The 15,941-nt window shown below is 30.6% G+C and overlaps 2 protein-coding genes across 2 annotated transcripts; one reads left to right on the forward strand and one right to left on the reverse strand.

Annotated features, from left to right (window-relative positions):
• Positions 1–3,559: 3,559 nt before the first annotated feature.
• On the forward strand, positions 3,560–4,350 carry LOC104738178 (uncharacterized). Its single transcript, XM_010458395.3, has 2 exons — positions 3,560–3,805; positions 3,883–4,350. Exons 1-2 carry the CDS (start codon positions 3,659–3,661, stop codon positions 4,168–4,170), a joined length of 435 nt encoding a protein of 144 aa, XP_010456697.2. The 5' UTR covers positions 3,560–3,658; the 3' UTR covers positions 4,171–4,350.
• On the reverse strand, positions 4,282–7,025 carry LOC147929406 (uncharacterized). The gene is made up of 2 exons (XM_087480600.1): positions 6,910–7,025; positions 4,282–6,658 (listed from the first exon to the last, which is right to left on the reverse strand). Exons 1-2 carry the CDS (start codon positions 6,912–6,914, stop codon positions 4,282–4,284), a joined length of 2,382 nt encoding a protein of 793 aa, XP_087336726.1. The 5' UTR covers positions 6,915–7,025.
• Positions 7,026–15,941: the final 8,916 nt, after the last annotated feature.

The following is a 15,941-nucleotide window of genomic DNA, read 5'->3' on the forward strand; positions in this document are numbered from 1 at the left end:
TAACATAAACTTTTTAATTAAAAATATCAAATATTATATTAATGAGATAATATAGGTATAATTTAAGTATGAGTTTCTCCAATAAAAAAGACAAAAAAAAAGGATATTAGAATTCTATCGGTTCCTCAGTGTTAGGCTACTCAGACCTCAGAGAGTAAATAGTTCCACCTATCTCATCATCATAGTGTGTGGCTCGGTGAAAGAAGCCTCTGAGATGATATCATTTTGGAGTTTGGAGATACAATTTTATACCGTCTCTATAAATAAATGTGTCTAAATTTCTAAATACATACAAACATATCCAACATGTATATATTGAAAACATGTAGGTACATCTGTTTTATGAACATGTCAACATTGAAGAGTAATAATATTTCAATGACTTCTATCTATTTACCATTTGTTAAATTACATTCGTTGAAATATGAATGCGATGTGCAAATGAGTCAATTTAGAAAATAAAGTAATTATCTTAAAGCACAATAGCGACTGAATGGCTTTTCGTGAAAATTTTGGATAGGTAATGAAATAAACCTTTCAATTTTTGTAAAAGCCCTATTTATCAATCAGTGTTCCAGTTGAAAATGTTGGGGAGCTTTTTTTTATTGGTGTCACTCTTTTTATGATAAGTCATCACGTTTTTGCTAATTGTATTTAGACAACATATGAAGGATGATAAAAAGAAAAAAAAAACATATGAAGGATGAAGACTTTCATGACCTCTTGAACAGCAACAACGAGTTTTAAGCAAATGCCATGTCTTAAGCAACACAAAAAGAAACACATTGAAGAGGGTGTATCACTAGATAACTGCTTGGGCCTGAATTAGAACCAACATGGGCTTATGAGTAGAGAAATCATATTACTAAATCTAAAGCCCAGCATTTGCATCCCCTCACCCACTTGGCCACTTCGTTACTAGTTGTCATTGGAGGAGGATAACAGATAGAGGAGTCCAACCAAAGTTAAGGCCAACATGAAATATAGCTTTTTGGCTGGATTAGCTGTTTGAGATTTTGTGCATTACAACGAGTTTGTTTTCTTTTGTAGTGTCTCCCAGTTTGTGCATGGATGGTTGGAACACTGATTTGGTAGGCTAGTTTGACATTTATAGTTTGAACAGGTAGATTGTGAGCTGGTCTTGAAGTGGGATCTTTTTAATTTGGTGGTTACAGGATTTCAAACGTAACTAAGAAATATTATCTTATTGAATTATCTTAATTGTTACATTAGACCAATTTGAAACTGAAAATGTTCATTATTTTATAGTGTTTATTAATATTTTGAATATTTACTTATAGAATTTTCATTGTAACACAAATGGTATATCGAAAAGACAAGAACCGTCGTACAATAGTCGACCCGTTATGTTCCATCAAATGGGACAAAATAAGAAACAATCGCTCTTACTCTTTGAAGTAACAGGTGAAAATGCTGTTAGAACTTTTAATTGGTCATTACAGCTATTAAGCCATCAAAAGCCAACGGTTTATAAAACGAAATGATGAAAATGTTTTCAGTTTAATAAGGTGAAAGACAATACATAGGTTTAGGATACGACATACGACGAAATCAAATTCTTTTAAGAAAAAGGTTATATGATTAGTTTACAGATTTAACATATAGTAAGAAGAGTAACGTTTTAATATTATTGGGAGGGAATACAAATTTCTATGAATATTTAATGGAGAAAATGATTAGACTCCCGAGAGCGGAGGCTTTGGGTCTATCACTAATCAAATAATTAGGCGCACCTAATTGGCTTTATCTCTTAGCTGGAGTCTACTGTCCACTCTCTACCATATTTGTATTAATTATTATTGGTATTCTTATTAATCTATCATATAGTGTCATCGATATTTAATCGGGACGAATAATTTTTTAGTTTTTATGAATCGGATACACCTTGTCCCTTTAATCATAATTTAAAATGCTTGATCATGTGGCTTACAAACACTTCCTAAGCCAAATGATGAGGATAGTTATCACATGAGGCATGTTATATCTCGACTCCATTGTCGGAATTGTTAACTCTAATTAATTAGTTTTGATTGTCACTTAAATCACAAAAGTACAAAAGTTTATTGATATCCGAATATAGAGATGATTCTAAATTTATCTCTCTGACAGTTAATTTTTATAACTATTTTACTTTAACAGGCTGGTATTGGTTTGATATCTAGGAAGATTTTTTAAAGAATTCAACAAAATCATTAAAAATGAATAAGTGAAAGATTGTTAAATATTGTTAGAGAGTTTTGTTGATTAGTTTACTAAAATCTTGTAAAGTCATCCAAACAATCCATATATTTTTATGATACTTTCCATGACTTATTTTGTAACGAAAGTATTTAAAATTATGAACCGATAACATAATAATGAAACTCATTAACAATTATAGATTTTTTTGTTTTAATTAAATAATACAAAACTTTTAATGACTTTAAAAAAGTTTGAATCTAATAACCCATATTTATTAAGATTTTAAATGACTTTTTACAAATCACAAACTAATGACATTAAATTTTAACAGAATTTAACAAAATTTTAATCTAATAATAATTAATTCTACATAATATTTAAAAAAATTAAAACTTTATTCAAATCTCAAACTAATATACCCACTTAGTTTTGTGGCAAATTTTTTTTATAACTATAGTTTAATGTTCACGAAATAGATATGTAGTGATGCAAGTGGATGGATACATGTGTCTTGATTGCGTTTCATACGTGTCAAATTGTCTAATAGTTAGGCCGTTGCTTAAAAAATGATTTGCTTGTCCCTTAACTTTACCCAACCAGACACAACATTGTTGTTATGTGCTTTGTGACTACTAACTAGCTATCCTTGTTTGTTTATTAGCCTAATTTATAGTTTAATTAAAGTTTGTATAGATTCGTCGGAATTAACCGTTACAATGGGTGCAGTGAACCACATATATATATATAATAAATGCGTAAGATTATAATTTAATTTTCTAACATTATTCTTAACGCCATGAAACTAATGTGGACACTTTTAGGTGTTTCGTCTTTCCTAGTAGTAGAAGGATTTGAACAAAAAAAAAAAAAAAAAAAGTAGTAGAAGGCTAGAAGCAACTTGAACGTAATGGTTTTGATATGTGGCAACTTGAGGTAGCAGCAAAATGTTTATTATCAATTGAAAAAGGGTAAAAGATTATTAAAAACATTGCGAAGGAAACATGTTTTGTTATCTAATCAAACATGCGAGCAAATTTATAATTGGAAAAAAAAAGGAAAAAAGATGTCCAGCTACACGATGTATGACGCAATACATGGCCACACATCTCAAGTTTAATAAAAGATGCTCAACTACATCAAGTATATGTTTGGCATGGCTACATGCATCAAGTACTTGACTTCATGTGTTTTACATCATGGACATAAAATCTCGATTCACCGGGTCTTTTCTCCCGGTAACGACCGGCGTTGACTCATCAGAACTATAATCGGGGAAAACTAAAACCCGACCCGAGCACCTGTAAACAGAATAAAATACCCGACCCGGACCCAATTTTAATGGGCTTGTTATCTAAATTAAAAAAAAAACACAGATTCCATTTTTCCCAAATCGAATTGAAAAAAAATTGAATTTTAGGGTTCTTCATCGTGTGAGAAACTTCAATTCGGAGTGAAGATGGAATTAACATCGGAATCGTCTAGTAGCATGAGCAGCAAGTCTGGAGTCGGGCAAGTTTGTGATTGTGGATTGCCGGCGAAGATGTTCATCTCGAAAACGGCAAGAAATCCAAATCGAAGGTTCCTCGGGTGTGAGCTGTACAAGGTATGTATCACTTGAATTTCGATATATGTTGAGGTGAGTAGCTTTGTTGATTAAGTAATTGTTTGATGTTTGTGTAGGAAAGTGGTAATGGTCACTGTAAGTACTTTAGTTGGGTTGATGAAGAAGAAGTGAAAGGCTGGCCGAGAAGAGCATTGGTTGAAGCTCAAGCAGAAATTAATGAGAAGAATAAGATAATAAGTCAACTATCAACGACAATCATGGAGCTGAAGGGGGATTTAGAGAGAAATCAGTTGCAGAAGAAGAAGATTGATGATATGGAAGCAATTGTGTCTCGTCAACGCCTCGTTATCACGGGTTTGACAGGCTTGCTTGTTTGTGCAATTGGAGTCATCGTACTTGGTTAAGTTAATTACTATGTAATGTATTTCATCGTACTTGGATTTGTCAAGTAGTTCTTATTGATGTTGATTTGTAGGATTTGTTCCGTTTAACATATTGAACCAAAAGTCGATGGTTTAAAGAACTTTTTGTTTGGATGGCACAAGAATGAAATACAACAACCAAAGTATGTTAATATCCAAAAAGAACCCAAACACAACACCCAAAAAGAACCCGAACACAACAACAACCAACATCATCTTGACTTCCTTATGGTGCTGTTGATGACACATCTTGCACTTCAGCATCATCTTGATCTTGATGCTCCATGCCAACCAAAGCTCCTCCAATTTCCGGTTGATCTTCAAACCTCTTCTATATGTTCCCTTCCATTTCTCACTCAAGTAGTAATCTGATATATAGTCTTCCACTTCCAGATTGAGTTCTCTGATTGCACACACAGCATGACGACAAGGTATACCCGTCAAATCCCATTTTCTGCATGCACATTCACGATTGTTCAAGTTGAGGGTGTATCCAATCCCGAACTCAACAATCTCATATTCTCCACCGGTGCTAGAAATCAATGCACAATATTGCGCTTCTTCACAAGATTTTTCCAGCTCTTTCCTTGCCTTTTTTGTGAATTTTGCAGCTTCTTTTTCAGCAATAATAGACCTATTGGCAACCCTTTGCATTGCATCCCTTCTTATAAGTTCTAACATTTGGACAAATGGCTTCCTCCTTGCGATCTTTAAGGTTCTATTGTATGACTCAGTGTGATTGTTGTGTGTATCAGCACAACAACAACCAACCCTGAAAAACGCCCTACACCATGAACTTGGATCCTTTCGTAGTAGAGTCTTACAAGCCTGGGGATCAAATTCCTTGAATATGCTCAAATTTTCTTTATAATCCGCCTTGTTGTAACTGCTTGCAATTCGCCAAAACAAAGGTTTCAACATGTCTGACTTGTGATCTCTCTTCAAGTTCCCATAGATGTGTCGTGCACAGGCACGATGCTCTGCCTTTGGTAACTCTGTAGCGACACCATGAATCAAACCTCTGTGCATGTCGGAAATTAAGGTGATGTTCTCACCTAACCCCAAGCTCAAGTCTTCCTTTAATTTTCGAATAAACCATTCCCAATTGGGATTGTTCTCACAATCAACTACAGCCCATGCTATTGGAAATATCTGGTTATTAGGGTCCCTTCCTACAGCAGTAAGCAGCTGCCCTTGCATAGCGTTCTTCAAGTGTGTACCATCCAGACCAATGATTGGTCTACAATTCTGTTTCCAAGAACTCTTCAAAGCCTCAAAGCAAATGTATATTTGCGAGAATGCCTCGCTGCCATCATCCCTTGTTGTCGTATTAATCTCCACTGTAGTGTGCAGATTGCTGGTCCGTAGTTGCAGCTCATAGTCCCTTAACCGTGAAAATTGCTCATCACACTCAGCTTGCAGCTTATCAAATATCTTCCTCCTTGCAACTTTCGCCTGGTTTGGTGAGATAATAATGTTGTACCTCCTTTTCATCTCATCTTTTATCTCCGGACCACTCATCTCAGGATCTCTTCTAATATCTTCTAAGAAGAGATCAGCGATGATAGGAGTCTTTATCGTTTCACACCTTCCGGTTGGATGACATAGATGTTCACTATGATAACGCTTCACCATCCACTTCCCAATCGGATTCTCTATAGCACAATATATGCTCCAAGTACAACCTTTTGCTTTACAAACAGCTTCAAGCTTATCCTTCTCCCACCTAGCATACACCACATTGCTTCTCGTCTTCAATATATATCGGATGATGTTCTTCTTAAACTCACTCCCACTATTGAATAACTGCCTCAAACTAAAGACTCCATCAGGTAAGCCTTTCTTAACCAATCTCTCTGTTTGTTCTTCTTCATCGCCAGATTCATCATCCGTTGTAGGATATACTTCATCGTCATCCAGAATTTGTTCTTCATAATTATTATTGTTGAAAACTTGAATGTTCTCCACTGCAATACCAGCATCATTGTCAACAATCTCATCTTCTTGATCTGACTCTTCAGGTTCGGATAAACCTGCATCTGATTTACTATCCCCACTATCATCCCCACAATCATCTTCTATGGCTTTCTCAGCAACTTCTTTTTCTTTTTCTCCAGCAGCTTCAAGCGGTTCTTTTTCTCCAGCAGCTTCAAGCGGTTCTTCTTCTGCCTTTTCAAAGAAGATGTCCACCTCTCCCATCCAACGCCCTTTTGAAACCAATTTATTCTTATTGCTATCAACATTCTCCCATAGAGGCTGCCTATCAGCAAGTTCTTCAAATGGTAGCTTGTACCACATTCTCCCAAGATTGTTGACTCTTTTTCCAAGCATTTTTAGCAATATGTCTTGAAAAATTGTCACTGAATCAACCTCAAAAACTTCAATAACTCCATCGTCGTACTTCAACACTCCATTTTCTGTCTTGAATTGGCCAGAATAATGGCAATTCACCTTCACTGTAATTTTTCCACTACAAAACAAAAAATAATAATTCAGAGAAGACAAAGACAAGTTGTTATAAACAACTAATGAACCCGACAATAACCTCGACAATAACCTATTAACAATGTATAACCAAAATAAGGCTACACAACAAGACTAGACAATAAACTAAGTAACATATAAAGAAGAATTGAATCTTCCCGACAACAACTACACTTTCCCACTTGTTTAAAACGACAAAATAAAAGTTAAAAATCAACAGCAAAATGCCAGCTTTACCTCATTGGGACGAGAATCAACAGGCAATGTCTTCTTTATTCCGATTTCCAGCAAAGATTTCACTGCATTATCTCTGTTAAAAAACCTAATTGAAAAGATGCTCTCACAGTTCTTCGATATCTTCGATAAAACGATAAAATTTTTTCAAACAGCTTTTTCAATTTTCTTGTTTTGATCGATGAATAATTAGAAAATGGGCATGTGTTTTTTTTTTAATTTAGATAACAAGCCCATTAAAATTGGGTCCGGGTCGGGTATTTTATTCTGTTTACAGGTGCTCGGGTCGGGTTTTAGTTTTCCCCGATTATGGTTCTGATGAGTCAACGCCGGTAGTTGTCGGAAGAAAGGACCTGGTGAATCGAGATTTTATGTCCATGATGTAAAACACATGACGTCAAATACTTGGTGCATGTGGCCATGCCAAACATATACTTGATGTAGTTGAGCATCCTTTATTAAACTTGAGATGTGTGGCCATGTATTGCGTCATACCTCGTATAGTTGGACATCTTTTTTCCAAAAAAAACATTAAAAACCTGAGTCAAAGTGATCAAGGCATATAATAACTTAGTAGTTTGTAAGGTCTTAGTGTTGTCTCATATTCAAATCTGATAAAATCATGAACAAAAAGATATTTATTTATTTGTCTATTAGTTCCTTTTAAACATTTTTATTAATATTTCATTCATGTGTTTTTAAATTTTCTTCAAGCCTCTACAATTAAAATTGTTCATCATTTAGTTATTTGTTTTTCTTTTTTGTGTCGTTTTACAAATCCTCTCTATTTTTTATAATCTGGTTACCTTTATCTTTATTCTTTACTTACTAATAAGATATTTATTTTGTTGTCACATTATTAAAAAGATATTTCTCACTTTTTTTTTTTGGTTGCCCTACTAGAGAAGATATTTGTTATGGTGCTTTTTCTCCAATCATCGTCAAACAGTCAATATACAAAAATTCATTGATCGATGACAAATCTTAATTCTTACATCAAACTAATTATAGTATAATGAAAAGTCTTAAAGCGAATGACTTGACTCCGTCGCCTAGAAGACTTGCTTTTAAAGACGAGTAGTCGTCAGTTGGAAAACATTGAAGCAATGTAAGCTCAAACCTCTCTCGTAATGTGTTCTGCTTTCTTATATGGTCAATAAGAAAAATATTTTACAGGTCTACTAAATTAATGCATCTAATACTAATTCAACTATTGGTAGGTGATAATGTACTAACTACAAATTAGAATATATTGGAATTGTTGGAACTCCATGGTTCAGACATCTAAAAAGATGATGTATTCTCATTGGACTATAAATACGTATTGCATATATATTCAAACTTTCAAAGTGTTTACAAGTTTAATACAGTAGATCATTAAGAGTATCTCCAACAATAGCCTTCATTTTAAAGGGAGTATGTCTTCAAAATAAAGGTTTGTGGATCACTTACACCAATGATAAACCCTCAAATTTAATTCTAAATTTTTTTATATTTACATTATAGTTTACAATATTACCAATAAAGTATTCTAATAATTAAAACTTTCATATATAAATGTAAATCACACAATAAAAAATTATATCAAACAATATTATAAAATACAAAACCTTATACGATAAAACAAAATAATATATAATTTTTTAAAACATAAAAGAAAATTACATGTAAAAATATAATTACTCAATATAACTATTTTTATAATGCTATGCTCCCATATATGATTAATTATTGCATTATTATTGTAAAAAAAAATATATTTTGTGTGATCTAATTTCAAATTTAATATAGTGTAAATTGAGATATATTTCTAATAATTAAATTTAATAGAATTATTTGTAAAATATATATATTAGTAGAACTAAAATGAAATTTTTTAAAATTTTGAGGATCTCAATAGTGACCCTCAAGTTTGAAAGTTCACTATGAAAACCCTTAAAATTTGAAAGTTTAAGGGTTTGTTGGAATTTTAAACTCCTTAAAATTTGAAGGTTTGAAGGTTTGTTGGAGATGTTGTGATAACCTTAAATCTTTTTTTTTTTTTTTTTTTTGTCATCTGAAATATATATTAAAGGGAAATAAAAGAGAATTACAAGAAACGTCGGCAGGACTTTAACCTCCGGAAACTAAGCCGACAATACTTTACCCCCGGGAAAACAAACCGACAAGGTCTAAAGCTCTCGGAAACTAAGCCCCACACACGGGGAACCAAAAAAAAAAAAAAGAGATCTAAAACAGGATGGTAGATTTTACACAGAGAAACCAAATTTCTTTTTGCCCGAACAAACCAAAAACGCAAGAACTAGAAGACAAAGGACACCACAGTTAACCAAAACCTTGAAAGACTACGAATATCTTGCCTCACGTTGTTGATTTAGAGTCTTCATAAAAGAAACCTTGGGGAATCTTGAGCGGCGAGACATAAGAACTCAATTCAGAGACCATCGGAAACGCCATGGTCGGAAGTGTCAACTAAGTGACTTGAACCAGTAAGAATAACTCAAACCTCGGCGGATCATGCCCTAGATCCGATCTGTTGAAGCTGTGTGAGGAAACCTAAAACAATAGGTTGCCAAAACCGAATCACCACCACACCGACTGTGAGTGGCTTAGAGCCAACGCGGTTTAGGCCATAGAAAGCTCAGGCAAAGAAGAAAAATGAATCCTGCAACAAAATCAAATAACCCAAATCCTAGATCTAAAAAGAGAAAGACTGGAAAAATCAAAGATCTCTCCACAAAAGAAAGAACGAACTAGAAAACTAAGCATAAAACTAAAGCCGAACCGATGCCATGGCCGCGGTGGCCCACACGCGCCGGTCGGAGACGAAGACCTAGAGCGGCGGCGAGTTCTTTAGAAGAGAGAAGGGAGAGAAAATATTAAGAGAGAGAAGGGACCTGAAGTTGATAACCTCAAATCTAGAAAACTAATGTTTATTAATTAACAAATTATATGATTAATAGGTTTCCAATGTTTTAAGCTCTTCACCAAAAAATTCCATGAAGTCCATCAAACTGAGGTTATAGTTGTGTCATCCCGGTTTCAGATACTTGCAGAGAGGTTTGAAATAATTGATTTGACCACCTATGTCACCAGTATCTTTTCGGTCAAGAGATTTGAGAGAACTTCAGAGTTAAGCGTGCTTGAGCTGGAGTAGTCTCATGATGGGTAACCTTCCGAGAAATGACTGTCGGAACTGTGTGAGTGAGGACAAAACACAAAGAAAAATTATGTGCTGATTTGTAAGGACAGTAACAAGTCTTTAAAGCCTACTAGGTGTATCAAACCGACTGGTCTAGTGAGAGGATGTAAAGCCCATTAAAAAATGTGGCCCATAGACTAAAATTGAACATGAGACTTAGAGGGGGGTATTGGTTTGAGATTTAAAGAGAATTTTAATGACTTAAAATAAAGTAGAAAATAAAGGATTCTAAAAGATTATTAGAAAGTTTTTTAAAATCATGCTGATTTGTTTTTCTTAATCTTGTCAAATCTTTCATAAAATCTTTAACAATCTTTCTATTTGATGAAAGAGTTTTCATGACTTTTGTTATGAAGAAAATGATATAAAAATCCTAAACCAATAACATAATATTTGAATTCATTAACAATCCAAGATTCTTTTGTTTTACTTGGATAACATAAAACTTTTAATGACTTTATAAAACTTTTAATCCAATAACACTATATTTATCAAAATTCTTAATAACTTTTTACAAATCCACAACTAATAACACCAAATTTTAAAAGAGTTTTAAAAAATCTTGATTGAATAACAACATATTTTACAAAACTTTTAAAGTCATTAAAATTCTCTTTAAATATCAAACCAATACTAAGATGTGATGGTCGGGACGTTACAACAATTTACCGTTTAAAAGACCCACATCAATCTATATCCATCCGAGCACAACATTTTGTTTTTAATTTTTACAAAAGATTGTACGAAAAGGCTAAAAACAATATTATTAAATACTTCATTCGTATCAAAATATAGGATGTTTTAACTAAAGCACGCAGATTAAGAAGTCTTTACTTTTGACAAGTTAAACCAATCAGAAACAATACTGCATAATATAAAATACTAAACTAATTTAAAAGTTGCATAGAAACTTGAAAACATTATATATTATGAAACAAAAAACTTTTCTAAAACATCTTATATTTTGAAACGGAAGAAGCAACGTTGATTATGAAAAACCATTAAACGAGTAAAAGTTGTCAAATTCAACTATTCTTTAAATTTTGTTTCTTTAATGGTGACAAAAGTATCAATTTCTATCACCAAAAGAAAAAATCAATTTTTTATCGTAGATTTTAAACATTTTTTTAATTTGCAAATACATTTAGAATATATATATATATTATAAATGTCTTAACCAACCATTGTAACTTCTAAATTCTAGTATCTTCCACTGAATTAGTTTTGTGGCTACGTAAAACAATTCTCAAGCAAACTGACAATATGAGAATAAAACCTTACCTTATTCGTGTATATGTTTTTTACCAAAAAAAAGATAGAGAGAGAGAATAAACACATTTACAAAAGTGATATTATGACGGTTAAAAAAGCAGTGAGTGTAAATGAATTCACTTTCTCATATATTTTGGTATGAAGACTGCGACTTTTGCACACAAAAGAAAAAAAAAAAGACTGCAACTCAAAAATGTGACAGGCTGACACATAATTGTGTTGAAGTCACGCTCCCTCACAGCTGGAAACATTATCATTAATCACCACCACGTCCATGTGCATTTATGTGTTCATCCTTCTCTCTTTCACATGAACTTCTATTACTACTAATTTTTACATCTTTGTTTTAAATATCCTCTAGACACATTTTTTTTGGTGAATATATCCTCTAAACACATTATTATTAAGAATATATGACCCATTATTTATAAGGATTAAGTTTATTTTTAGAGATATTTAATGACTGGGCCAAGAAGGGTGCAATTTTGTAACATAGAAGATTCTTTTCATAAAAAATAACATACAATAATGAAAGTAATTTAAATATAAAGAGAACATTCGTAAAAAGGAGTATAAAAGTGGCCATGATATTTTATTAATTTATAAAAATTTTAATTTATTGATAAATTAATAATTATTAATTTATCAATAAATTAATATTTGATTTTTCATTTTTATAATTTTAAAATTTTTTAGTTTTTTAATAAGATACTTTGTTATAATCCACACTTTCATAGAAATTTTTTAATTTATAATTTTGACTATTATAATATAATTGATGTCAATAATTTAGTAGATTATTCTAAGTGAAAATGATAAATGTTTAGAAGTTTAGAGTTTAAAATAAATTGATGTTACAATTCTTCATGATGAAGTCCAAAAATATATTAAGGTATCTTTAGAACCAATTACACGTAAAAAGCAACTATTGCATTCTAGACGCTCCATAATTTTTGGATACAATTTGAAAAGATAACACAAATTTTTTTTTGATGCAATCAGAAATATTTTAGATGGATTCCAACAGGAAAGCAAATTCAAGAATATAAAAACACCAATAGAACCATATTTCACTAAACTTTTTTTAGATATATATATACATACTATTTACTTTATATCATTATTAATTTATGATAATAATGAGACCAAATTTTTACAAAGGATTTGAAAAAATATTATCTTATTATTTTATCAAATTATGCTATTTTTTTCACTAGCTCAACTCGGGACTAAAAAAATTATTAATTTATAACAAATATTAATTGAAAGAGTATTAATTTATAGAGATTCTCCTCATATTTTCATACATTCTATGGTTTGTTTTTTTTTGTGTGACACTAAGGTCGTGAATGGTAACGTAATAAAATGCGGATTTCGAAATTTTTTTTAGGAAAGTGGGTCAATATTACCAATCACACAACTTTAACACATTTACAGTATTTTACGAGAAAAGATAAACTACTGTATGTGTTTTTTTTAACTGAAAAAAATACAGCAGACCGCACTTAGTTTTGTAAGTTGGGTATTATCTAGCATTATTGTAAATAACGCACTAGATGTCTAGACACAAAGTAATGCTGATTTATGTTTAAATTTTTTTTTGTAATTAACAAATGATTTTATGCTAAATGGATTATTTAATTTAAATTGTTATAGATTCTCATTAATAAATTACTTTTTTGAAGTGTCTTTTTAAGAAATTCACATATGTTATATATAGCACAAATGTTAATAAATTATAAATAATGTTTTTAGTTTTGCATAAAATATATCTGCATAATAGTTTAGAATAATTTTTGGTATTTAAGGTTTGAAATAATTTTTCATTAACACAAAACAATTAATAATTTATAATTATATTAATTATTTATTATTTTGTACCGTTTATTTTAAAACCGTAATTTTGTTTTACCCATCAAATATTATTTTGTACCGCTTAATTTGTACCAATCAAATATATTTCTCCCGCACGTACCGCAGTTGAACCGTACTGCGCTATAATACCGCTTTCCCGCATACCCAAAACCGCGGTTACCATTCGGACCCTAAATGTTAAATTCTAATAAAATATTTTTATTAAAAGAAAAAAAAAAGTTTATGTTCAAACTTCAAAGTCAGCAAAATTATACACAAATATTTTGGCTGCGGAAACTTCATGAGTCTTTGTCGCCAATTGCAACATAGCGTTGGAAGTTAATTTGTAAATCTTTTAACTAAGAGCTTCGATGAAATATCACTACAAAAAAATGTATTGTTTTAAATCATTTATTTTCAACATTTTCATCAGATTTAAATGATGTAAATATAATTTGTATCACTTTTAAAAATGATTTACTATTTGTCAATACAAATAATTTACATCGATTTATTAACTGATGTTATATTAAATCAGTTATAACAAATGATTTTGAATTATTTTGTCAGTTCTTATAAATGATTTTAAAATTTAGTATCATTTATGAATAACTGATACTAATAAAAGATTTCTTGTTTTAATAATAATAACAGATTTGTTTCTTTTAAATATTTTTGAAATTATTTTAATATGCAAAAATTGTCTTTGATATCTATTAAAATCTTTTCGAATCTGTAATAATATCTTTTATTAAAATTGTTATTGACAAAATAAATAAAAAAACATAAATACAATGCATTTAGTTTAATATATAGACTCAACCAAAAGAAAAAAAAACCCGATATGAACTGATCTCAAATTGATAATTGAGCTTTTTTCTTCTTGAAGTGTCATATGTATCTTTATAAGTGTTATATGAAACACATATTGTTTTCGTTCCCTCCCTTTTCTTCCATTGTCTTCATGACATTGTTGTTTCATCTTGAGATTTTTTGAGTACATAAACAGAAATAACAGAGGAAAAATTAGAATTCTACATTTGATAATCAAAAAAACTTGATATAAAATAGGGGTAAGAAAAGAAGATTTACCTTTAAATGTTTTAGATGTTATGATTATATGCAGAAGATGTATTGTAAATGCATAATTTGATTTACCAGTGGTTGTCTTGTTGACATTCCAAGAAAAACTTCTACAAAAGTTGTTATTTTGATCATTCTCAATTTTTTTTACTTATAGACATGGAGAAGCACTTTGACCCTTAAATAATCAGAAAGATTTTATTAACTAGTTACAAAGATAGTGAGTAGTGTAGAAAGAGAAACAAATTTTCAGTTTTTTTTAAACAGCTTTAATACAATTATAAAACCCCCCTATATTTTTAATAAAAGCAAAAAAAGTTGAGAAATTTAAAAAATAAAAGAAAACAGGTTACAATATCCAAACAGATCTGTTTTATTTAATTTTATAATTATTATCTATGGAAAATATTTGTGATAACATTGATTTTTAAACATTTGTGATAATATTGATTAATTGTTAAAAATCAATATATCACAGATACTGTATATTTACGATTTTTTTAATAATTATTAATTTATGGAAATATTTGTGATATAATGATTAATTATTTTGAAAATAAAATATTTTTGCAGGTTTGTTAGGTGGAGAATGTAATTATTATATTTTCTTAAATAAAATAAAATAAACATAATTTATATTTTAAAAAATATTATTTTCGTCTCTTTAAAATAATTAATAATAGAAAATTATAAAACTTTTTTTTGGGAAATAGTAATATATGTTTGATTTTTTATGGAAAAATAAATTAATCCTTGGAAAAGAAAAAAGATTAATATTGAATATTTTAAGTTTTGACACATGTAAATTAATATTGACTTGCATCACTTATATGCAACTGATATAATAAAATTTGGGTAACTGTACGTTACTAAATTAGTGACCTACTATATATTAGGTTGCCTCAAATTCGTTATATACAGTCACAAACTCATACAAATACGAATGACCCCAATTTGATGATAGTCACATATAATAAATCTTTAGTTTTTGTTATTTTTCTTTTTTTGCCGATGATACATATACAGTATTTGAATATAGGTTGTGCCATCTTTTTACCAACTAATTAATAAACTACATATTCTTGTGTTTGCTATTTTTGTATTTTGTTGTTGTTGTTGTTTGTTAGCGGTCCTAGTTGACAACAAAACAGTTATATACTTTGAAGAAACAAAATTATAAAAGTTATATTTATACATGTAAACACGTTAATGGTTCGTCGGCCTTCTCAGACAAAAAAGAAAAAGAAGTCGACAGCACTATTGTGAAGACCGATTAATAAGTTTTCAGTTCTAAATAGCACATAAGTTTGAATATCCTTTTTAATGAGTTTATGGTAGTCACAAATTATCAGTTATTCGTATTCCGTCTGGATTCTTTCTTTATGTTTCTAATTCTTGTTGGAGAAGGGATCCTAAATGATAATTTATTCACTTCGTCGGTAGGTTTACGTTTTAGAGACTATTTCTTTCCAAACGATTAGCCTATATATTTTGACCATATAAAAATAAAATGACACCAAAAAGAGCCTTTTTGTTTATGTAGTCTGTCAATTAGCATATTCTAAGATTTATTTATGTTAGAACTATGGACGGATTTAGAAAGCTCAATTACCCTAAATTATAC

Source organism: Camelina sativa, chromosome 13 (genome assembly GCF_030686135.1).
Source record: "Camelina sativa cultivar CO46 ecotype springtype chromosome 13, ASM3068613v1".
Taxonomy (NCBI): domain Eukaryota; kingdom Viridiplantae; phylum Streptophyta; class Magnoliopsida; order Brassicales; family Brassicaceae; genus Camelina; species Camelina sativa.

Bases quoted from the DNA above. Each gene is read 5' to 3' on its own strand.
- LOC104738178 (XM_010458395.3), top strand. From the start codon at position 3,659: ATGGAATTAACATCGGAATCGTCTAGTAGCATGAGCAGCAAGTCTGGA. The intron at 3,806-3,882 runs GTATGTATCACT...ATGTTTGTGTAG, and splicing joins TCGGGTGTGAGCTGTACAAG to GAAAGTGGTAATGGTCACTG.